General features: G+C 42.3%; 2 protein-coding genes across 2 annotated transcripts; one reads left to right on the top strand and one right to left on the bottom strand.

Moving 5' to 3' along the window:
• The first annotated feature begins 321 nt into the window (after window positions 1-321).
• Window positions 322-13957, top strand: LOC129358491 (bone morphogenetic protein 7-like). The gene is made up of 7 exons (XM_055027580.1): window positions 322-1086; window positions 7413-7602; window positions 10848-10996; window positions 11875-12081; window positions 12166-12239; window positions 12323-12433; window positions 12513-13957. Exons 1-7 carry the CDS (start codon window positions 693-695, stop codon window positions 12660-12662), a joined length of 1275 nt encoding a protein of 424 aa, XP_054883555.1. The 5' UTR covers window positions 322-692; the 3' UTR covers window positions 12663-13957.
• A 1459-nt stretch (window positions 13958-15416) lies between these two features.
• Window positions 15417-24565, bottom strand: LOC129358250 (uncharacterized). Its single transcript, XM_055027155.1, has 3 exons — window positions 24466-24565; window positions 18498-19626; window positions 15417-17052 (listed from the first exon to the last, which is right to left on the bottom strand). Exons 2-3 carry the CDS (start codon window positions 19494-19496, stop codon window positions 16714-16716), a joined length of 1338 nt encoding a protein of 445 aa, XP_054883130.1. The 5' UTR covers window positions 19497-19626; window positions 24466-24565; the 3' UTR covers window positions 15417-16713.
• Window positions 24566-25527: the final 962 nt, after the last annotated feature.

The following is a 25527-nucleotide window of genomic DNA, read 5'->3' as shown; positions in this document are numbered from 1 at the left end:
TCTTATTTTGTCGTTCTCATCCAAGCAGCAGGCGGAGGGTTTATCGGAAATACAACAAGATTATGTCACCTCCATGTCAGAGAAGATTTTTAAACCTTCTTCTCTGTTTTTGGTTTCTTTTAAACAAAGCAGAAAAACAAAACAAAAAGGAAGAAAAATCCAACAATACGTTAGGGGAAGAAAAATTTAGTTTATCAATTACATTTGTAAACAAAACGGTAGAAATTTGACCCGTTTATTTCGGCGCATCTTTTTTTCTTTTTTTTTTTTTTTTTTTTTTTTTTTGCGGATTGGATTTTAGAAAACTTTACTGATCGGAGAGTTTGTTGTTGCTTAAGTGTCGCGTGTCGGTCCTTTTCTGATCCGCTCGCGCTCCTCCTCTGACGCAGCGCCGTAATTAAAGAAAAAAAAAAAAGTCTTTTCCCCAGTGGAGCCGCCAGAGAAGCGCGCGCGGGTGAATCACGGCTCCACTCTGCCGCGCAAACTGGGGATTGTGAATGAATGAATTAATGAATGAATGGATGAGTGAACGAATGAGTGACACACGGCGCTGGCAGAGGGAGGCGTGTTTTTAACTCTCTGCACAGGTCCGTGGATCCCCCGTGGATCAGATCGCGTCTCCTTTTGGATCGGAGCCGCGCGTCAAAAGTTCGGAGAGGGTTCGAGAGCAATTTAAGATAAATAAATAAAAAATGCTGGCGGCCGCTCTGTTCCTGGTGCTTTCGTGCTGGGGATCCTGCGCGTCGGCCACGCGCGTCTCCTTCTCCAACTTCTCCGTGGACAACGAGGTGCGCTCCAGCTTCATCCACCGGAGACTGCGCAGCCAGGAGCGCAGGGAGATCCAGCGGGAGATCCTCTCCGTCCTGGGCCTGCCGCACCGCCCGCGGCCGCTCGCTCACGCCGATCACAGCGCCGCGCCGACGTTCATGCTGGATCTGTACAACACCGTGTCCACGGAGGCAGCAGAGCCGCTCGCTCACCCGCGGTACACGGCGGCCCTGCAGGGTCGGGCGTCGGCGGCGGTGAGCCCGCAGGACAGCCGCTTCCTGGACGACGCGGACACGGTGATGAGCTTCGTCAGCCTCGGTGAGCGCTCACACCCATTACTGCTGCCGTAACAATCAGGCTGAGACATGGAGATGTTTCGTCTGGAAAACGTCACAGCAGGTTAATATTTAATAGATGATGGGCTTAGTAACATTATTATTTTTTAAATTATTTTTCACCCTCAAAAGTGATTTTGAAAAAACAAAAGGCAAACACAGTTTTTTTTTTTACCCAAAATATGATTTAGGCAAAACAACAACAACAACAACAACAACAAAAAGAAACCATAAAAAATAAATAAATAAATAAAATCCCTTCTCAGGCCATTATTTTATTTTTCCTAACGTCATCCATAAAGAACAACTAAACGCTTCAGAGGTGAAGAAAGAACATCCTCTGTCATTTGTCAGTGGTTTTGTGTAAGATCACAAAAATATATATATATATATTTATTAAAGCAGAAGAAAATAATAATTTAAAAAACTAACCTTTTGATGAAGCCATATGAATGTGGGAATGTGGGGGAAAAAACAAGGAAAATCTAAATTTCAGTAGCTTTCTTTAACAGCAGTACACTCACACAGTTTCACTTTTATTCCACCTCAGATTAACTCCTTTTTTTCTGAATTTATGATCAATGGAGGGCTGCACAGTGGAGCAGTGGGTAGCACTGTTGCTTTGCAGCAAGAAGGTCCTGGGTTCGATTCCCGGCCCGGGGTCTTTCTGCACTGAGTTGGCATGTTCTCCCTGTGATGGTGGGTTCTCTCCAGGTTCTCCGGCTTCCTCCCACAGTCCAAAAACATGACTGTCAGGTTGATTGGTCTTTCCAAATTCTCCGTAGGTGTGACTGTGTGTGGTTGTTTGTCCTGTCTGTCTCTGTGTTGCCCTGCGACAGACTGGCTACCTGTCCAGGGTGAACCCCGCGTATCGCCCGGAACGCATCTGCAGATAGGCACCAGCACCTCCCGACCCCATTAGGGAGAAGGGTGCTCAGAAAACGGATGGATGATCAATGGATTTTCTTGTTTTGTTGCTTTAAACATCCATCAGTCTCCAGATTGGGTCATTTCCCAGTCAGTTCCAGAGCCCAGGCCCACATCATCAGCACTCCACCACTGTGCTGGATGTGTGTGTTGGACCTGGTGCAGGCTGCGCTCCAAGCAGCCAGGCTTCTCGTCTTTTGGGGACCCGGCAGTTCAAAGAACATTGTTCCAGAGGTTTTGTGGTTCATCACAACGCAGCTGTGCAAAACCCACAATGTTCGGCCCTGAAGTCGTTTTGGAGAGGAGACTCTTTTGTTGTGGCATTCCTGCTAAAATAGACGTTTGTCTTTCGTAACTTTCTTGGTTTTGGAGTTCTTTGTAATCATACTGTCATTCAGTTCAACTTTTTTGACGTCCTCAGTGATGTTTGAAGAGAGTTGGACATTCTGGCGATGGGCTTTCCACGCATGGGAAGATGGTTTCAAATGTCTTCTGCTCGTAAATCATCTTTCTGCGTGAAGGGTAATTGTGATCATAAAAGTCGTCCCGTGTTGAATTTCTCCTCTATGAGTGCTCACGCTGTTGTCTTTTCTTCTTGGTGTTGTGTTAATTCATGAGATAATCAAAAGCAGAACATTTGCCCTTTTGTTGAGGTGATCACAATTGCTCATTTTCACTTGGCAGCACCTGATTCCGTTGCTCTTAAAAGTGCAGCATCATGAATTATTAGGCACATAGTGCCATATTATAGATCAATCAAGTAACTATGTTCCCTTCAGTTGCTGTAGAAATGCTGAAGGTGTCTAATATGACTCAAAAGACGTCTGAATTTGTGTTTTAGTGCCTTGAAACTGGGCCTCTGTCTCTTTAAAAACCCCAACTCTTTCTGAAACTCTGCCTTCAGGAAGTCAACACAACACGGCTCCTCTGTTATCCCTTAAACGATGCTTTTACCAACATTTCACTGAGAAGTAGCTTGATTAAAGTGCTCATCATATGAACAGCTCCTGCTAATTGCTGCTGGCTAGTCTGAAGGAGCTGAGAGGGGGAGATACGACAGATAGCTGCGCTGAAGGTGAGCTAGGACACTCATGAGGAGAAGCTTCATTCTCGAAGGCGGTGCTATGTCCATGGCGTGGTTGTCATGGGAGATTAAAGGATTTCTTAAACATGCATGAAAGAACGAAGGCAACGCCACAGGTGTGATTTTGATAAGGGGATATCATTATAACATGTTGTAAAGTTCGAAATAATCAATTTTACTTAATAGTGCCCCTTTAAAGGATTATCAGATATTGAGGATGTGGAGGCTGTCACGCAGTTTCACATAATTGAGGCCAAATTCAAATGAATTTGGAACATGGTAGAAAGCAGTTCTCATTGATTCTTGGTACTTCATAATAATTAAAGGACTTCCTTTCAAAACATGTACCTGTGAATTGTTAGCAGTGTGTCAGTAGGTACCTCTGGGTTGCTTTTATTGCGATAAATTGTCGCCATGCTGCACACTTCGTGGCCACATGCATACATCTGATTTCTCTGCTCAACCTTACAGCCTAACGGGTAACTGAGTTTCTTGCAGAGCTGCCGCTCTGGATTCTGCTCCAGCGGTTTGTGACCGGTCAGTGACAGATGAAACCGAAGTGGCATTGAGTTAATAAAGGCAGGAATCCAAGTTGTTTGCCTTAGAGGCGAAAAGCTCTGAAGTGTGTGTATGCGTGTGTGTGTGGTGGGGGAAGCAGTAGGCGGTATGGTGTTTGTGCTTGCTTTGTTACACCAGCAAACCTGCCTCGGGGCGTGGACCGGGTGAAGAAAATGAAATGTAGTTTTTGCCATCCCTCATATCAGCATTCAAAATGTACGCCCTAAGTCGACGGTAAAACAATCGGACGTCGTGAGAACGTCCCATTCTGCGCAGCTATAACGGTGAACTTTTCACTTCAGCTAACGAGATGTTGGTGTTTGGAAATATGTCTCCAAACACCAAAGGCGCATTCATGCGGTTTCACATTTGGAGAGTGCTGAGGCAGGAGAGGGAGGAAAAAGACAAAATATAGACAACTGCTGGGTGGCATTTCTACTTTTGAGCTCTCTTCACCCAGCTGTTTTTCTCCACCGCATCTGACTGAAGGCATTGTTTCCTGGTGGCTTTACAATCGTTTCAAGACGTCCTTCCAAATGTGACACGCCGATGCTGCTGATGATTTGAGATGGGGCATAAATGGCAAACAGGCACGCTGTAAATAAACACTTGGGTGCGCAGCAAAGTCAGGAAAGCGGTAATCAGTTGGTGGGAGATCTAACAAACCAGCACCCTCCGGTTGGATTTCATAAACACCGTTGGTTTAAGGCTGGTTGTAACAATTGATTTGGTCTACTTTTCTAAAAAAAGAAAAAAATCTCCATAACCTGAGATTTGTCTCATAATGTTAGGGGTCAATTAATTGAATAACCTTTCAGAATCACTCCTTGAAAATCCTAACAATTGAAAGACTGTTTAGTCATTTGAACCTATTATTTTTGGTTGAAAACGTCACCCAGTGTTCTCTGCATGAACCATATGAATTTATGATATCTGGTGACGACGCAGCTGTGGAAGAATCGAGAAATACTTTTTGAACCAAAGCAGGGAGAAACAAGCTTAGACCATAGCAAAATGGGTCATTTTGATATTTACTTTAATTGTGCTATAAAACTTCATGCACGTACTTATTTATTACTCAACTTATGCGTGGTTTATTCAATGGTCCTTGTGGGTTTTTTGTATGATGAACATCATTGTCAAAGTTTCCAGGAGACTGAGACAGAGTTCCGCGTCGATAAGAAGTTTCACAATTCACTTCACTTATCAAATAACCTTTCATAACATGCAATTACAACCTCCGACTTTGCGACGAAATTGATTTACTGTAAAAAGAAAAGAGAAACGTCCATGTAGGTTCATTGTAGCCGTGGTGCTGTGTGGCCCCGCAGCCTCGGCAGCGATCTGTAGTGTCGAAATGTCTCCCAGAGGGAAGTTTGCATATCTGAGGTCTGATCTGTGCAGCTAATGGGCCCAAACGTAAACACACCAAGTCCTTACAAGCAATTATTGCTTTCATAAAATCACCCCTTGTTCCCCCTGCAGCATTTAATTGCGGTCAAACAAATGACTCGCAGGGTTCAGAATGCGGCACTCAGGGCCCCTGGCATGTGTGTGTTTTTATGTTGTTAAGGAGGGTTTTCAGAGGACTGTGAGTCATCGTGTGGTGCCGTAAAAGAAACCTTCCGGATTTTCTTCTCTTCTTCTTCTTCCTCTTTTTTTGGCCAGGAGAAGATGTGAGGATGTTCTTCTCAGGTGTTCACAAACCGCCCACTGGCTCTCTGGATGATGTCATGGGGATGGATGGATGGTTGGTGCTTCAGACTGAAGGGGGGCAGAGAGTTCTCTACTGAAGAAACATCTCCCAGCTTTTCCTGCTTTTCATTTATTTCTTTTTTAACCATTGGTGGGGGAAAATAAAAAAAAAACCCTTCAGGATGGGTGGAAACCTTTGCGGTGCCACCGGTTACCGCTGTTCCGCTTTTTCTTCTCTCCAATCAAAAGGAAATCGCTGCGTGGCGACGCACTGCGAGATGATTACGGAGGTGTGGTGGGCGCCGACCCGGGCGGTGAGGGCGCGCATGAAATTGGCCTGTGGCTTTCCGTACTTTTGTGTCGCGCGTTCGAGGAAGTGCACTTGCTGCTGCTGCTGCGGTTTTCCGGGCAGAGCCCGAGCGAGGCCTTTTCTTGTGGTCAGCACATGTGTGCGATTTTCAAACGGAGAGCCAAGGCGAGCCACGAATGGGTTTTTATCTTCCTTCCACCCCACATAGTGGTATATAAGGGGTGTGTGTGTGTGTGTGGAGGGGGGGTTGAGTTAAATAATGTTTACATTAGTCATTCCACTCATGGAAGTTGGATTTTTCTTTTTTGTTTTTGTTTTCTGACAGAGAGCTTCCAAGCGGAACACCCAGCAGAGGGACGTTTAAATAAACAACAGTTTACCACCGACTGGTTCACCATAATAAACTGCTTTTTATTACGCCTTTTATTGCCATATGCTCCCCCTCACACACACACACCCACCCACACACACACACACGATTGAATGTGTCTCATTTGGGATTTTATGGGGCAGACTTGGGGTCACCACCTTTCTCAATCCAAAGCGATTTATCTGCCTCTTGGTCTGTCGGTATACATCTGGGTCAGAGCTGCAGAAATCTGCAATTCTTCTAAAAAAAAAAATGTTTTTTTAAAAAAAATTAAGTGTAACACCAACTTTTTTACGTGTGTATTACAGGAAATTTGTTTTTATTTTTTAATAAAAAAAAAACGTACATTTTTGTTTGATTTTAGAAAAAAAATTAACTTGCATAAAACGTTAATAATAATATTAATAATAATAATATCCTGTGGGACCTGCAGATTTTGATTTTGAGTCTTTAAATCTAAGTTTTCCATGGAGTAATTTATGTATTAATTCGTAGATTAATGTGCATGCTTGTCCCTGTCTTATTTTTATCTAGTTTTTTTCACATATATTTAGTCATATTTAAGTTGCTTACAATATCAAACCTAAGTGTATATAATTAAAAAAAAATTTATCACTTGTATATGAAAAGTAATATTGTATTTATTTATATGCAACACACTGGATAAAGTAGCTTGTCGATGAATAAGCAGTTTTCCCTTGGGAAACAATAAAATCTTTCTGTAATATTCGTTTTTTAAACACATTTTTCCTATGAAAAAGTCAATCTTTGCAAACAAAATTGCAAGAAAAATTTTAAAAAGTTCGCAATCTAATGGAACAATTTTTTTTAAATGAATGAATGAATATATTATTATTAATACTATTTATTTATTTTTACACACATTTATGTAATGCAAACATATTGTTCGCAGATCTGTAAATGCTTGGGGGCTTTATTAGAGAAGGTTGATGAAACAACAGCATCATGTAAGAGTCAAAGTTGTGGAGATTATTTGTGCAGAACCTAATTTTGCCTTAAAGGGGAAAAAATGGGAGGAAGAAAGCTTGAGTTGCAAAAACAAACAAACAAACAAACAAACAAAAACCTCAAGAAATTCCAGTGGCTCTTTGCAGAGAAACAGCAGATGTGGAGAGCGAGGCTCTCTGAAGAGACGAGGCCTGGCAGTGGATCATCCTGAACACACCATTTTGAAGGTAAAGCATGGTACTGGTACTATCATGCTGTGGGGAAGCTTCTGTTTGCCAGGGAATGAGGTCAATAAATTTTAGGCTAATTCTTTGAAGAGAAGCAGCATGTGAGTGGTGGCATAGTCATTTGGACGAAGTTTTAATCAGTCCCTTTGTCCCTTTCTCCATCTGCCAGTTGACAGGGGTCGTGACCTCCTGGTCCGTCCGCACACGCAGGCGTTTCGTTTCGACGTTTCCCGTATTCCACAGGGCGAGGCCATCACTGCCGCAGAGTTCAGGATCTACAAGGACTTCATCAGGGAGCGTGACGGGAATGAAACCTTCAGAGTCAGCGTCTACCAAGTCCTCCAGGAGCCTCCAGACAGGTGAACATGTCCTGGTGTCACACTCTTCGTTCCTGCTCAGCACATTTCATCGACGCCCCAACAGTACGAACCACAAGAGAGTTAGGCATCTTATTTTCCATCCCTCTCTCATTGATGATTGTGTCAAAACTTTCGGCAGTTTTGGAGTCGAACAGACGGGATTTTAATCAGTTGGGTCTGACTTAAACGAGCTCCAGACTTGTTTATCGCAATTTAAAAAAATAAAAAATAAAGACAGGATGCAAACACGAGGATATGTTTAATTTCTCCCAGACTGGATGGACTCCAGCAGTGTGCAGGGCAGAGCAGTGAAGTCCCTTAACTCGCTCACGCTTAGCAAAACGATTGGGGGAACATTTTCCAGGCGACCTTTAAAGTGCTTAAACGTCGGATCGGTTTGTCCGATTGCCCTCATGTGGTCCGGATAAGCATTTGAACGTCAGAGCCCAAATGTTCCTGCAGACAGACCTTAGTGTTAATTGCAGAAAACACGGAGACTTTCTCCGCAGCAATTTCTGGCCTCGGTATCCAAACAGGACTGTTCTCAGGAGACCTGCAATTTCGCCGCCCTCCTCGCGCCACAAGTGACACCAAATATCCCTTGGACGTCACATGTAGTTACTCCGCCGTTTTTGCCCGTCTCGCTCACTGTGTTTTGTTTGCCAGCTTCTGTTTTGCTTCTTCGTCGCCGCTTTCGGTATTCAAAATACCTTCTCTAATTGCAGCTCGACGAGCATCTCCTAAAACTGCACCTTTTCGGACTAATCAAAACCTCAAGCGCTTGGAGCTCAACCGCTGCTGTGGCGTTTGGATGAAAGAGATCTTGAGCTTTTTGCTTTGCTCCCCCCGCCTCCCGAGTCCCAGTAAATCTGCTGCTCTGTGGAGCAAGTCTTGTAAAAAGTTGCAATTTGGGCAATCATTTCTTTCATGCTGAAACAAAACAATCAGCAATTGTCTTGTGGAATTCTTCTCCAATGGAATAGACAGCATATTTTTTTATCCCTTTTGGTTCTTTTGCGTTGACGAGGGTTTTTCTTTCTTTTCAAAAGGGGTGATTCAGTAATGACCTTTTTTTTTAATCTATATTTTCTTTTGGTCTTTAAATGAAAACACATACAAAAGGCTAGTTAGACAATAGAAAGACTGAAACGTTATCCTCACAAGCAAAGGGTAAAAAAATTACTGGAGAAAATGTTCAAACGTGTAACTAATTTATATAACATGTTTCTGAAGTCATTCTTGCACTATATTTATCCATGCCGCCAGTGTATCAACACAAAGTACTGACTAATTATTAATCATAAGACAAATTATGCCTGGTTTCCACTTGTAAACATCTTAAAAGACGAATTATTTTCCCTGAACTTCTTCGAAAAACAAAATCCAATGCAACCGACTGTCTTCAAAAGCCACTTCATTGGGAATCTGAATCCACTCATCCAGCTGTTCTGCCAAGGCCTCAGAGGCTCATTAGAGAACAATCAGAGAACGTCCAGATTAAGAAGCACAGCAGACAAGTCAGGGATTAAGTTGTGGACTAGTTTAAGTCAGGGTTGGGTTTGTAAAATAGAATCCCAAACTCTGGACTTTTAACGTAGCGCTGTCTGAAAACGGAAAGACTTTGGCACAACCACAAACATGCCCTCTGCCTAAACTGACAGGTGGACCAATGGGAGCGTTAATCATAGCCAAGAGGTCCATGGTAACGGTGGAGGAGCTGCAGAAACCTGAGAATGGGTTAAGAAAACCGACTTTTACAGAAGAGTGGTGAAAAGCTGAAAGAAACCCATGAAAAGTCTCAACTAACATTCGTACCAAGTCATACAACAACAACGGGAATCGCATGGATAGATTTAGATTGATTGAGACTGAAGTCCAGTTTAGCATTGGAGAGTGATCTAACCTGAAGATCGATTTTCGGAGATGCTTTATTTAGCCTTTAGCTTTATCTCAGACCTTTAGCTGCTCAGCAACAAGGAATGGACATCAGTTCGATGGGCAAAGTTTATGGAGACATACAGTAGCTGCAGAGACTTGTAGCTGCAATTGTTGCAACATTTTTTGTAGTTGATGCGACTACGATATCAACGTTAAAGAAAAACATCATCTGCGTACAACATGCGCATTTTGAACTAATTCTAAATTGTTCTAAAGTGATATTCGGTCTTTCTGTCTGGACCGAACCAACAGCATGAATAAGAGTAAAGACCTTCATTTCCATAAAAAGAGGGTGATCATTGTGGTGCCAGAAGTACTTGGGTGTTTGATTTGGGTCAGTGAGTCTGACGATGCTGGTAAAATGACACCATTGTCATTCACAGACGACCCCAAACAGACCCGAAGGCAGCAGGACAAGTCACCTTGGCGTCTGCAAGCAGCTCAGTTGTCTTTGAAATTCATTACAAAGACAAGAGGTCTGAGAGCTGAACTGCTGTTTATGTGAAAACTGGTTTTGGAGAGTGAGCTAGCTTTTAAAAAAAAATTAAAAATTATATATACAGCTCTTTATACGCTTATGTTTGAATAAATTCAACATTGCTCTTTTATTCTATGAACTACTGACAACATGTCTCTGAAATTCCAACCAGAAATTGAGCATTTATTTGAAGAAAATGAGAAATGGTCAGAATAATAAAAAACATTCAGCGCTTTCAGAACTCAAGTATGCAAAGAAAGCAAGTTATTATTCATTTAGAAACAACAATAATATTGTTTTAACTCAGGAAGAGTTCAGAAATCAATATTTGGTGGAATAATCAGGTTTTCAATGGGATTCAGTGCAGTGGGCTCTTCATTTTTTCCAGAACTGTATGTTATAACCTAAACACCAATTTTTAAAATACATTTTAAAGGACAAGCTCACTTTTGTTACATAAAGGAGGTATCTAAAAATCACTGTCTTGCATGTTTTCTCAACCCAAGAAAGGTTTAGATCTTCAATTATCTTGGTGTATAAAATTAAATATTTTTTCTGTTCTCAGCAATAAAAAGCTGCATGTGTCATCTTTTACTTGAAAATGTTTGCCAAGTTTAAAGACCAAGTGAGTTTATTTCAGAGTAAAAGGTTTCTAATGTGAGATTATGTTTAGATTATTCATCCGCAACCTTTTTTCTCTCTTTTGGTTGAGTGGAGTCGACCGGCTTTAAAACAAGAACTTTGTTGCTGATCTTGCTGACGTTTCCCCCCAAATGTGGAAACATTAACGTTATCAATTGACTATCACACAACATTTTTGCTCTTCCAGCGAAGTGGCGCTGCTGCTGCTGGATCAGCGAGACGTTTGGGCTTCGGATGACGGATGGCTTGTGTTTGACTTGACCGCCACCAGCACCCTGTGGCAGCTCAGCCCGGAGCAGAACCTGGGACTGCACCTGGTTCTCGAGGACAACCACGGTCAGTACCCGCTGTCGCTCAGCACCGACATCACAAAGTTTGTATTTACAGAAGAAACATGGAACCAGAACTGAAAATGCAAAAGGAATCTGGATAAAAGCTACTTTGTTCATTTTTGCACTTTTTCTTGCTTTGGTAGCAACAAGAGCCGTAATATTAATAATAGTAGAACCATAACTACCAGTTCTTTGTGTAAATACCAACAAACTTTGTCCGATATCACCATTAAAGTCAATTATTGAAGTTCAGGGGGTTATAAAATAGTGTTCATATGATCTGAGATGATCTGTGCATTTTTCACATTTACTGTAGAAGAATAATTCCCGTTTTATTGGAACTTAGATTTGTATTTTTGCTACATTTAGCCAGTTCTTTATACTTTAAAATAAGATTAGCTATCATTACTATGAAGATGACACACAGCTCTACATGACAACGTCATCAGGTGACCCATTCATGCACTGAAGAGATGCTGAGAACGAGTCAGTATGTGGATGTGCCACACCTTTCCGACAAAAACAAAACTGGACTCATCATCTTTGGAGCTAAAGAGGAAAGATCAAGAGTCAGCTTGCAGCTTCTGTCATTACAGCTGGAAACTAGCAATCAACCCTGAAATCTGGGTGTAGTGATGAACCGTCATCGACAAGTGAAGACAACTACAAAGTTGGCCTTCTATCATCTGATGAACAATTACAGAATCAAAGGTCTAATATCCTGTTTGATTACCAAAAGTGAAAAAAATCTGACAACATATTTAGTATTTGTTTGATGATGACTTTTGAGAAATTGGTCACAATGTTTTTATGATGTAAAGCACTTTGAACTGCCATGTTGCTGACATGCGCTGTACATGACTTACATTTTGCCCTGCAAAGGCCAGAAGAGAAATCCCCAAAGAGCTGGACTGCTGACTGGGAGCGGGCCTAAAGACAAGCAGCCTTTCCTCGTTGTCTTTTTTAAAGTCAACGAGGTGCGGTTCCGCAGCGCTCGCTCGGCCTCCGGCCAAAAAGGACGGCAGTCAAACCGCTCCAAACAACAGAAGGCGGTCCAAGAAGCACTGAGAGCAGCAGAGGCTGGGACTGGTACTTAAGATGTGAAATATTGGCAGCATAGAGCGAAGGCCTTCCTGATGTTTTGTGCTAAAACTTTGGTTTTGCATGTTTCAGATACCCTCAGATTATCAAAAGAGGGCTGTAAGAAACACGAGCTCTATGTCAGTTTCAGAGATCTAGGATGGCAGGTAAAAAGCAAAGGATATCATTTCACAAGCAGTTTGATCGTAGGCGGCGTCAGTGACTGTGGTTGTGGTTTTCCTCCGATCAGGACTGGATAATAGCGCCGGAGGGCTACGCTGCGTATTACTGTGAGGGCGAGTGTGCTTTCCCTCTCAACTCCGACATGAATGCCACCAACCACGCCATCGTGCAAACTCTGGTAAGTCCCAAACAGTCCCTGATCGCTGGCAGTTTCACAGCAGCCTCTGCAGATTAACACGTACTTCCTCTAACTGCAGGTGCACTTCATCAACCCGGAGACAGTCCCCCAGCCCTGCTGCGCCCCAACGCAGCTCAATGGCATCTCGGTGCTGTACTTTGACGACAGCTCCAACGTCATCCTCAAGAAGTACCGCAACATGGTGGTCAGAGCCTGCGGCTGCCATTAAAGGGTTTTTTAAAAAATGCCTTTAGCTTGACTTCTGCAAGTGTAAAAGAATGTCAAGAGGCAGAAAGAGGAGTGGCTGGACACAAGAGAAGATGGACTCTGGTCTGCAAACGCTTGGGCCAAAGTGGTGAATAGCGATGACAAGGAGCAGCTACAGCGGACTATGTCTAAAAGGAGAACATTTCAGACTTTTCAAGCACAAACCAATCTTAGAGGAAGTTAGCAGTTTGCAGAGATTGGATCTGAAGCATCACATACTGGATTTGCAGCGGAGGGTCCAGTCTTCTGAATGAATCTGGGTTTCCTGGGTCAGGTGTGCGACGTTTGACAGCTGCCCACACTACCCAGCCAAAACATTAGTCACACCGGATCGCCTTTAGCTTTCCTGCACTGAAAGCCTCTGCAGTTTGTCCAGATTTGCCTAACGTTTTCCCCTCCATCTTTTAGACACGATGGGAAAGTCACACTGCTCTGCATGTCCCAAAGATTCTCTGTTGAATTAAGGTTTAACCGCATGCAACTACTCCTGCACAATTTGAACCCAATGAATTCTTGGATGATTGGTTGTTTTTTAAGAGACTCGGCTGTTTAATTCCAATCCCCTGATTTTCCTTCACCTTGTGTGTGTGGAAATGTTTTTATTTTTACCATTGAACATAGCCTTGAGTTGGTTAATTTTATCAAAAGCTTAAAGCCACAGGATGTAACTTTTTAAAAAAAAAAAGTTTGATTGTTTCATTTGTTATGAAATATGTAAAAACATCTTTATATATGTATATATATGTAGCACCATAATTCAGCTTTAAATAATCTTTTTCTATGAAAGAAAACGATCGTGATAATTTTGTCCAAAAATATTTTTTACATAAGAATGATGGTTGTTCTTAATATTGATCCCAATTTTAAAGACGCACTGGACAGTCGTTGACTCCATTTCAGTAGTTCCAGGAGTCATTTGCCTTTGCATTGCCAATAATTTGAGCTTACTGAAGCCCATTGCCATATTTTTTATGATGTGACTTCTTGCAGGGTTGTTCCAAGAAACGAGATGCTGCTCATCGCACTGCTGAGGGTAAATAACTTGTCACCTGCTGAAACTTGCAATCCATGCTGTAATTACCCAGTGGGAGGCTCTTACCTGTTTTCTTTATTAAGTCCAGTTGATGATATGTTTTCCACCTGGCAGTGTAGAGGGACAAAGTTGCGGTGATTCATCTTTATAGAGTGTCCATTACCTGTAAACAACAGCTGCCCTGAAGTGTCGAACCAAAGCTGCAGAGGTTTAACTTTGCCTGATTAAAAAGGTCAAATGGAAACAGCGGATGCAGGCGGTGTTTTTATCTACAAGAACACTCACACAAGGTCCTTTTGGGTTTGAAATGGCGCAAAAACAAAAAATACGTTTAAGCAGATTTAATTATGTAGCTGGAACCAGCTAAATACCCTATCGGCTCAGAGAGTTCATGTGTGTCTGTTTGCAGAACAATATGGAAAATCTGCTGTTGCTCCTGGGCTCTGTGAAGAATTTATTGAACGAAAAGCTGCAGGTGGTGCTATTTCCTCAATCAGGAGCTCAAGAAATGAATTGGGAGACAAAGTAAAGGTGGACTGAAAACCTCTCTGTGAATTAGCTTTGCGGAGACGTTCACCAAATCAGCTCTTTGGTGAGCTATGGAAATTATTGCAAACCTTAACAAAAGGTCAAATGGAAGAGGATGGTTAGAAATTGTGACATAGGAGTCCATCGAGCTGGACTTCAATTTCTCCATTTGTCCAGGTTTGAGCAATTCAAACCTGGACTGATCTCAATCTTAGGCAAAAATAAAAAAAAGATGCTGAAAAAAATATACTCTTTTGCGAGTGCAGAGAAAGACTAACAGATTAACACTAAAAGCATGGAATAGTTCAATGAATAGTAACTCTTAGATTTTGAGTTACAGTTCAGATGCCGACCTGGTGATATAAAAGAAAAACAGCTGAGATCCCTTCAGAGGTCTTGGATTAGGCCTCAACTTCAACATTGCTGTTTGGCCTCATGCGCAGCTATATTTTCTAACAGCGCTTACGCTTTGCATAGTTGCACGCAACAAAAAATTTACTGGTTGCAGCTGAAAACGTGATTTAGTGATATTTATATTCTTCTGCTGCGTTCACACCAAAAGCACTTTGAGCGCCAGGCGCATCTGGCTTGCATTCAAAGTCTATGTGGAGGGGCGTCGAGGCGCGTTTTAAGCATTGAACGCAGCGTGATTTCAACCTAATGAATGAAATCAACATATTGGATGTAAAGAGCATCCAATATGTCCGACAAATAGGCCGGCAATGGAAAACAACGGCTTGAGCGATTTTGACACACGAAATGTTCAAAGTGCACACTCGTCAAACGTGAAGGGTCGGATGCGTTTGGCGTGTAGTTTTTGACCATATCAAAAACTATACCTGCTCGTCAGTTTTTATGTTTTCGAAGTGAATCCAGCCCTCTTTGAAAACTGGTCACTTGATATTTCGTCCTACTCCAAACTCCAGTGAAATTCCTTCACTAAACTCGTCGCTGTTGCATTTTCCCATTTTATCTAAATCAGATCAGAAATGCTTTCTTCATCCAGCTGTCCTCGGCTACAAAATGAAAACAAAGAGAGATAAAGACTTACAGATTAAGCCACGTGATTCACTCTTTAATTTCATCCCATTAAGAATGATTTGGGTGGTGTTTTTTTTTTTTTACACAATTTCAACTTGAAAGAACCAGAAAAAAAAAAATAAATCAAGTATCTCTGCTTGGTGCTTCCATGGTGTCACAGCCCACGCAAGTCAGAAACACAGATCCTACATTGAAGAGAGAGGTAGAACGAAGCTTTACAAGTGTTGCAGTACAGATTCAGTTGGTTCACATGTTATTTGGCAGTAGAGAGCTGAACTTTAGATCCAGTGAAAGACCTGAGAGGCGGAAATCCCACGAAGGAGCAGATATTGTCAGAATTGCAAGAAAAGGAGTTTAAATCTGAGCAGTGCAACTCACCAAGGCAACATCAGTTCATGCTTTGGTTCTCCGTTATCACTTAGCGACATATTACTTAACCTTTAACCCTGAGAGGTGAGCTCAGTGTAGCTGTCCTCTTTAGCTGAGACTACTTAAAAGCCAATAAAGATGACAAGTCAAGCACAGAAGCAAGAGGTAGAAAGACAATACGCTGATCACAGCACAAATCCAAAGAAACCCCAGATCCTCAGTGCCTTACAAGACCGTTCCCACCCCTGAAATTTTTCCGATTTTTGTCACGCTACAACCACAAATGCCTTTTTTTAGGAGCTTGTGTGGTGGACCAAGAAGAAAATGTTTGTGGTTTCCATGTTTTGTTTTTGTTTTAGAAATAAAACAAATTGCAGTTGTAGTTTTTGCGACAATTACAGCTGAGAGTTTTTTTTGGTGCCATGTCCCTTTCATCTTCGCAAATTCTGGACAATTATTATTATGAGAACAGCTTTAAAGCTCAGCCAGACCGACTATGATCAGCAATTTCCAAGTGTTACCACCGGGGCCAGATTTACAAGGACGTGGGCCCCTGGACTGGAACCAGTGTTGGTGCACCAGATCTGGCTCCAGAGGCATTTTGCTGGGGGACACAGTAAAAACGAGGATTTAATTTAAGCAGTATGACAGTGCTGAGTAATTATGCTCAGATTAGCATAAACGTTAGCTCAGACACAGCAGAAATCTAAAACTGTTTTATCTCTGAAGTCAGTTTCTTTAAATGGAAAATAAATTTGATCAAGAAAGAGTAGCGATAGTTATAAAACTACTCCTACGTATTTTTTTTCCCTTAAAAAAGTTACTCAAGTAAACGTAACCAGTACTAACCACCTCTGACAATTTTCTTTTCACTTTTCAGTTTTGTGCTACTTTGTATAGGTCAGTCACGAGGAAATTACTCTGAAGTTTGTGGTTTTAATGTGCCAAAGTGTCAAAAAGTTCAAAAGGTGTGAATGCTTTTGCAAGGCACCATATATCATTGGACAGCCAATGATAGCTGACTGTCCATAGAGGTTGAGTTTCACGGGGCCGAACAGTGCCTCCTGCGGGACGCCTTCATCCCCGTTCCCTGCTCCCCTGAGAGCTCCTTCAGTTCAGGTAGAACCTGGCTGCACAGCGCAGTGTTTGCCTCTGGGGAATCCAGCCTGTCCTCAGGTTCCTTGGGGCCGATTTTTGGCTGTGGGGAGTCTGACGGCAGCGGCTCGGGAGCGGAGACGGGCGTGAGGGCCAAGCAGACGTCTCCCACACTGAGCTGGCGGCACTGCAGGCCGCAAAGACGGGCCGTCTTCTGGGGGCTGCAGGACGACCAGCCCTGCCCGCGCACAAAGAAAGGGTACTCCACGTACACATCCACCAGCTCCTGAAGGAAGGACGTACACACACACACACACACACACACACACACACACACACATATAAAAGCCAATTAAACAATATTGTCAATATTTTAGCAAAATTGACTTAAATCCCATCCAGATTCAACAAGACATCCTACTTTAAATAGAAATCCTTATTAAACTGCACAATCACACACCAGCTGTGACACCTCTGATATCTGGACTGGTGACAGTCACATTTCACTGCAGGAAAAAGAAAACACAAAACCAGTCTGGTTTTGTGTTTTCTTTTCCCTGACACCAGAATGACACTGGGAAGCACAGCTCATGTGTGAAGTTAAAGAAACAGCACTTACGCCACCTGGTGGCAGGAAGTGGAAACTGTCAAAGATTGCCATCACACCCCCAAGCACCAAAATATTCTAATAGCAGCATCACTGTTATATTTTCACTAAAGTGAAAGGAAAAATTAGCCGTGCTAGAAATTACTCAAGCAAGAGTGAAAAGATACTGTGAAAAAAAGCTACTAAAGTTCAGAGTAATTGATCAGAAACTCTGATTTATCATTTTAAAATGACAGAATGAGGCACACAAAAAAGTAGTTATGCGCATATCATGGTATTTTAAAGACTAAAATGAAAATATATATAAACAGCATCATTATAAAATACTCATTTTAAACATAAGAAACATTTAAAATAAAAAAAATATGTAAATTTTATAAAACCAATATAAATAAATGTCGCAGTTGAGCTTACAAACTATTTATTTTCCAAACTTAAAGCTTTGTTTCCAAACTAAACACATAACATCTAATCTAAATATTCGTCCAACAAACTAAATATTTAGCTCAAACCAAACATTTCTAGCTGGCTAAATGTTTAGGTGGCTAGCTAAACATTTAGCTAACGTTGCAATTAGCTTGTTGACGAGCGGAAGTGGACTGCTGAAATAAGAGCTGGGTTTGAGAACTTGAATTATTTTCCCGCTGCTGGCGAGACTAAACCGCTTCAATCGTCGCTTGGGTAACATTGTCTTCATTTATTAATCGTGGACTCCTTCACTCTCCATACTAGTTAGCTGAACAAACAGGACCAAAACGAACATTACAAATGGCGGCAGCTTGGAATTAAAAGTCTAATTTTTGTTTTCAATTTGGAGAAACCACTTGTGTTTAACAATTACATTTGTTCTTGTTTGACTTGTTTATGTTAAGAACAGCAGCTGCACTTGTGGGCGGATGTTACAGGAGGTGCTGGCGGGGTTTGGTTACTAAAACCGACATTTATTGGGAAAGTGTCCATCTGCTTCTTTTGTTGGCTCGTTTTCAAAAGAACTTGTTTCAAATGATTCATCCTGGACCTGCGATGAAGTGAAAGAGGCTTGCCGAGGTATAAAAGGACTATTAACAGCTGCTGGTGCGGGGGCCGTAATGGTAACAACCAGCCACAGAGTGGCTTCCCCTCACCTGGGACTGCTGCTCCTGGAGCAGGATGAGGAGGCGGGACACGGAGGAGGAGGCGGCCGAAGGGGAGATGCTTTGCACCGTGCAGCAGCTCAGGCGCAGGTCCGGACAGGCCAGAGAGCCCAGCAGGAAGTCCTCGGTTTGCAGGTTCTCCACCCTCCTCAGCCGGCCGTCTCTGAGTTCAATCAGAGATCCCGCGACGAAGTGGGGCAGCAGCCAGGGGAAGCGGTTGGGGCCGGTGGGGGTGGACGGGGCCACCACCGGAGGCCTCTGCTTGTTTTCTTTCATGGGAGTGCAGCTTTCGCCATGGAGGCTGTCGGGGGAAACTTTCATGAGGGATTGTCCAGGTGTAATTTTTGTTGAGTTGAACAATGAACTGTGCTTCAAAGTGTTGTCCTCGTGCGTGGAGTGAGGTGGGTAAGCGACTCCTCTTTCAGCCCTTTGCAAACCATCAGCTCCTCTTTCCCCTCTCCTCGCATACGGACCTCTGTGAGGGCCATAGGTTTTGTCTTTTAACACCTTGAGCCTCTCCCAGCCTCTGCTCCCCCTCTGGACACCCTCGGACACCAGAGACCCCGTGCTGACTCTAGAGACGTATTGTGGATATCCAGAGTGGAGAGCCCGTGCTCCGGATAAATGGTTCTGCAGCTGGTACTGATGGGAAAAGTCCCATCCGGGAGGCAGAGGACTGAAGTCTCTCCACTCTGCCCAGCCGTGGTGCTCTCTGAAGGCGGACGGGACGTGCTGTTTGGGCCTGGGAGAGGGTTGAATCTGCATCCAGGGTTGGTACAGGGCCGTGACCCGCCTCGGCACAGGCCGAAACAGACCCATGTGCTTCGACTTTAAGTCAGCGTGGCTCTTGTACGGATAGGGCGCCTTGAAGTTTGTGGCGTCGCATTGCAGCAGCTGCTGCTGCTGAGGGGAGCTCACTCTTTGGTCTCTCTTCTTGAACGGGAGGCTGTCCCTATGTGGGACCAGAGCCGGGCTTGTTGTGAAGCTCATCGCCTCACCTTGCCTGTCATTCACTCCAAGAATACATTGCCTTCTGCCGAGATAGAGCTGGTCCGGAGATCGTGTGTCAAATCCGCCATTAGTCTCTTGGCGACTGTCACACACTCGAGGTCATCTTGATCTATAGGCAAAGGAGACAAATATTGATGAGTTTCATTTAGTCAAGTTTGACTGAATCCCTTTCATGAAGGCACAAGAAAGTGTAGGGTTTTAAAAGTGAATTATTAGTATGTAGGGAAAAAACACGGCATCAACAATACTGTGGGAAATCACTTGCAACGGTTTTCTTCAATCTTTATGCATTTTCTATGGTGCAGCCATGATCCAAGGAATGTTAATGCTTTATGTGACAAGCCATGATTACACGAGTTTTAAAATCTTTAGATAGAGAAATCTGAAAAGTGGGCAAATCAGTCACAGCTGCAAGTCCTCAAAAGTATGTCTCTACCAGCTTTGCACAATCTCGGACGGCAATTGTTCTGGTTTAGATGTGTAGTGTCTGATCAAACAGTGAGAAAAAAAATCATAAACAAGACAAAAGCTTGAACGTGTCTGCTGATGTTGCCAGCTGGGGACGTCCCAACAAAGCTTGCAGAAACACAGGAAAATTGCAAAAATCCCCACAAAGCTACGAGGCTCTGCAGGCCTCGGTGAGTAAACGTACAAGTTCATGTTCTTGCAAGAAAAGCAAACATAAGAATTATTGATTCCTTGGAAGCAAAGAATTTATCTTAATAAAAGATAACATGGCAGCGCAGGCTGAATTTGTAAAGTTGCATCTGAAAGAACAGCAAGACTTGTGGACTCATGTCATTAGAAATCGAAAAGGTTTCCTGGTGCTGAGAGACAACAGCTCCAGAAATATATCACGCTAACTGTTAGGCATGGTACTGAAAGGGTGATGATCTGGGTTTTGTTAGCTAGTTTACTAAATTAGCCATAATCTTCTTCTGAACAGAAAAAAATCTGGAAATAAAATGACCCAGAAAGACACAACAGATCTCAGAAAAAGGAAGAAATGGTGAAACATGTTTGTGCAAGTTCCAGTTATTCTTTTTAATGTGGGAATAATTATTTCCTCCATGCTGGTTTTCTGTTTTGGCTTCCTCCCCCTTTACTTCAGTAAATATTGGCAGCTTAAAATTGCCACTTGCTCACATCCTGTTGTCATTAAGTTTTATATAATCTCCCGATATGTCAAACCTTGCAAATAGAAGAGGAGATTCTCTTTTCTCCTCTTGTAAAGAGTGAGAGAATTTTTTTTCCCCCAACAAAAAGTAACATGCGGTTAGATCACTGCCTGTAAATATCCCCTTGACGTGCGAACAATAACTTCACCATCAGCTTCAAATTACAGCTTTCCAACCACAATTTGCTGTTCTGAAAGTTTTCTTTTCTTTCTTTTGATGGACATCTACCAACTCCTTTACAAAGAAGAAGAAAAACAGAGAAGTTACTATGGTTACAAAGTGCCCCGCAGTGTGGCTGATGAAGGAAAGCGTGCGGAGAGAACAAGGCAGAGTAAAAATGTGGGGAGTGGGTGTGAAGCCAGAGGTCAGATTAGAATTTTTTTTCTTCACACCCCTTGAGGTTGCGATAGTAACATTTTCCAATAGAAAAGAAAAAGAAAAAACAACAAAAAAATGACGACATAAACATATGGTGGTAAATACATCTGAATCCTCTTCATCTACCGTTAGCGTTCGCACAGTGAGTCAGCTCACTTTGGTGGGTTGAATATAACAACCTTATGGCCAGAAACACCACAGTGGATTACTATCAACGACTGTGTGTCGTGTTTTTAGGTAAACGTGGATAATAGCGTTTTTTTTGTTTGTTTGTTTTTACAGCCTGTCAATGCACAAACCTCGACTCATCAAGACCTTGGCAGAGCGTTCGCAAGCCCCTTACACACCTGCTGTCAAAACCTGCAGCATCTCATTAAGATTTCAACGTGACGTTGAGTGCAGTGATGAAGTGACTGAAAAATGATTCACGCTTTTAAGAAGAGAAAACACGGGAAGGTGTGTAATTGTTTTTACATTTCTTTTTTTGTGAAGACTTCAGAGGCTCGGCTGAGAACATTAGAGATCAACCAGCATCATAAAGACCAAAGAATAAACCATGGAAGACATTTAAAGCAGAGTTAGGTTATTAAATGTTATCTTGACCTTTGAATATCTCACAGAGCTCTGTTCATGGAAAGAGTGTCACTCCACTGCAGACTTTAAAATGTTAAGGTATTTAAAAAAAATAAAAAAAAACATTTGACCTTTATTTGTACAAGTTGGCTTTATAGCTGCTCCATTACAAATGTGTGCGAAACTTTGCCGATATTCCGATAATGTCCAAAAAACACAATTTCACAATAGCTGTGTTTTTATTAAATAAGATAGACAATTAAAATTGCAAACAAGTTTGTTTGCGCAATGAGTTTTTAAAAATCCTGCTGCGCCACGATCCTCTTATCACTTCCTGTCTTTGTCTTTTCTGCCAGCAGTAGCATCTGGTTGCTGATCATGTGACTCATGTGATGCAGAAAAAAGGATTTCTGTTGCAGTTTTGCATAATGCACTATTTTGAGATAGCCCAAAAAAACCACAAAAAAAAACCCCAATCAAAAACTATGTTTATTGAAATCAATTTATTTCGTTTTACCAATCTGTGCAATTTTAAGACGAATGAAAATGCAGACATTGAGATCCAGGATCTCATTTACAAGAGAAACCTATTTTGATTAAAAAAAAAAATTGCAAAATAAAAAATTACACAGCAGTAATGCAAATGTTTAAGAAATTTGACTAAATTAAATGAGCTAATCAAATATAAGATAAAAGTAAGAGCAGGTTTCATGAGAAATTTTCTCTTTGCGCTGTCCATACTAACCAGCAGGGAGAATAAGTACAGCAACAATGAGAAAAGTAACAGAGAAAAGCCCATGGCAGCTCTGGAGGAACTGCAGAAATCCAATGCTCAGGTGGGAAAATCTGTTGGCGTGGCATCTATCAGTCAAATCTGGCTTTTATGGACGAGTGGCAAGGACCCATTGCAAGAAATAATTATAAATTCCAGTCTGGCTAAACTTTAGCTATTTTACAAATCAAAATTGGGTAAACACTGCAAAAACACAAAATCTTACCAAGCGTCTATAGTTTCTAGTGCCGATATTTTAGTGCAACTGAAATAAGGCAAAGCTAACTTACAAGTAATTGTCAACAAGAAAAATAATGAAAAATAATATATTTCCACTAGAAACTAGGCCAAAAATGTGTTATTTCTCTACAAAAGTTTTGTTTTTGTAGTGAAATATCTGTCTGTAAAAGAGCAAAGCTTGTGTAGAAACCTCTCACCGACATGATGCTGTAATTCCAGTGAAAGGTGGCTTTTAAAAAATACTGAAAAACTTAAGTTCAATTGAAAACCTTGTGTTATTTTGTATCATTTCTGTGCCTCAGTTGGTAGCAGTGTTGCCTCGCAGCAAGAAGGTCATGCATGTGAATCCCAGCCAGGGGTCTTTCTGCATGAAGTTTGCATATTCTGTCTGTGCATGTGTGGGTTCACATGACTGTTAGGTTAGTTAGTCTCTAAATTGTCCTGAGCTGTCAGTGTACGTCCATGGTTGCCTGCTGTGTGACTATGTTGCCCTGTGATGGACTGACAATCTGTCCAGGATGTGTCTTACCTCTCGATGACTCCAAGGACAAATGGGTTTTGATCATGCTTTGGATGAATTATTCGCTCCCATCCACTATCCCAATAAAACAGAGTTTGTTCAGTTTGTAGTTGAGGCATCACAAAACAGGAAAAAGTGACAACTTTTATCAAAGCCCTGTAAGTTTCTGATATGAGGTGGGGTGTGTGATGTGTGCGTGTACTTGTCTACCTATCTTATTGAGGAGCGTTTCTGGGACACGTACCAACCCTTCGAAGACCGATGGCTAGTGTTGGATGATCTGGACTGTCATGTTTCAATACTTCTGATAATGTTAGTTAACTATGGTTTTTTCTGCATGGCCACCAATCATAACCCCACAAACACGTGTACGACTCTTGAAAAATGCTTGTAATGCGCTTCATTAGCACTAAGCTGCTCACAGTAACTGCATTTAAACAAATGTCCAAATTTATTAATATTGACATTGATAAACAGTGGAGAAAAATAGAAAAATAATCAATGTGAACAGCTTCAGGCATTTTTAATTATTATTAATTGGAATTTTTTGTGACAATAAATCAAAATTTATCACAATTAATGACAAACGATGTGGTTAAGTTGTGAATGAAGGTTTGGTTAATGTCAGGGTTAGGAAAAATGTCAGCATGAGCCGTAAGTGCAGTGACAAAAATGAATGCAAGTCAACACAAAGTCTTAATGTGAGCGGGAATACAAACTTGTGTGAGATCAGACTGCGTCCTCACACAGACATGTCCCTGTGTGAGCAGTCCGTCTTGCACAGACACTCTCACCGTGACAAGTGTTTGTCAGCTGAACGCCTGCAGTTTGCATGTAAATTCATTCAAATAGCACAGCTGTGTGGGCTCCACACTCTCACAGTGTGATCTGCACAGGTATGGTCACATCATGACTCGAACATGCCAGTGATGTCAGGCTTCTGCAGCCTTCTGCGTCCATAAGAGGAGACGCTGATCACTACAGCCTGCCTATCTGAGGGAAATGACATGTAAACACATTAGTGTTTTATGTGTTTGCTGCCATCGTTCTGAAGCTAATCAGGACTGTGGATGAAACTATTTGCATATCGGTAGTGGCAATATTGCTCTTGGTCAGTTTAATGGTTCCTTCTGTGAAGAAGGTAGATAACGAAGTTCAGTCTCTGGTTGTGACTGTCAGACTCTGGCATCTTTTCAAACACACCACAATCATCTTAGTCAGTAAGATGATGCGTATGTAAACATTACATGCATACATTTAAAAAAAAAATCAACTGGTTTTACTTACATGTTGCCTCTTTCACACACCTGTGCCTCTAGTCTTCATGCCGCATGTCCATCAGTCATCCCTCCACACACACCTGTGTGTCCTGTGTCATGCTCACACACTGCAGGTGAGAAAGCAGAATGAGCACAGGCATCCAGACGAGCTCACCAGACACTCTTTCTCCCCTCTCTTTTTCTCTCTCTCTCTCTCTTCCCTCCTACTCACTTTTACATTTTTGCACTCCCACTCTGCTCACTCACTCAGCCCTGTTAACCTTTCTCAGACAGATTCCCCATCTCGTGCTCTCTTTCTCTCTCAGTCTCTCCCGTCTGAACTAGCTCACCCTGTTGCTCTTGAACCTCTCCTCCGTTCACAATCAACCCTTCTGTTCTTCGCTGTTGCAGCACGCTCCACGGCGTGCTGTTGTCGGGTGTATAATTAGAGATGAGAGTGTTGTGCAACTCCTCGGCTGATGGTAGGCGTATGATTGCCTGATGGCATTGGCGATGCGCCCGGTTCAGTAAGTTGCTTCAGACCAGGGTGGACACCAACGTTCACAAGAAAAAAAGGAAGAAGCAGCGTTTTCGTTCGATGGAACTCTCTGGAATCTCCGTGGCGTACACACACCAGGCTGTTGGAAACATTTCTTTGAGATTTGTTTCACTCATAATCACAAGATAGCATCTCTTCACAATCCTGATTCAAATCTCCACTTTCACTACATAACAAAGGCGCTCCGCTGGACGGAGATCTGGTGAGGCTTTTGGAGTAGCGTGAACTCACTGTCACGTGTAAGAAACCAGACGATCCGAGCAAGTTGTGTGAAATGACTCATTATCCTGTCAGAAAATGAGCAAACTGTGGTCCGAAAGTGATGGAAACGGACAGGGACAACACTCAGCCAGACTGCGGTGCTCAGTGGATACAGCAGGCCAAACCGGGCCAAAAAGATACAGTCCATGCTGTCACACAAGTTTATGATGTAAAGCATCATAAACACAATGTGTTTATGGCACATTTGCTGCAATGTGTTATGCAATAAACTTGACTTTGACTACACCACCTCCACCTGCCTGACACAAT

Source organism: Poeciliopsis prolifica, unplaced genomic scaffold (genome assembly GCF_027474105.1).
Source record: "Poeciliopsis prolifica strain line A6 unplaced genomic scaffold, Auburn_PproV2 SCAFFOLD003, whole genome shotgun sequence".
Classification (NCBI taxonomy): domain Eukaryota; kingdom Metazoa; phylum Chordata; class Actinopteri; order Cyprinodontiformes; family Poeciliidae; genus Poeciliopsis; species Poeciliopsis prolifica.
Note: the sequence above shows the minus strand (reverse complement) of the source record. Positions and strands in the feature narration are given on the sequence as shown.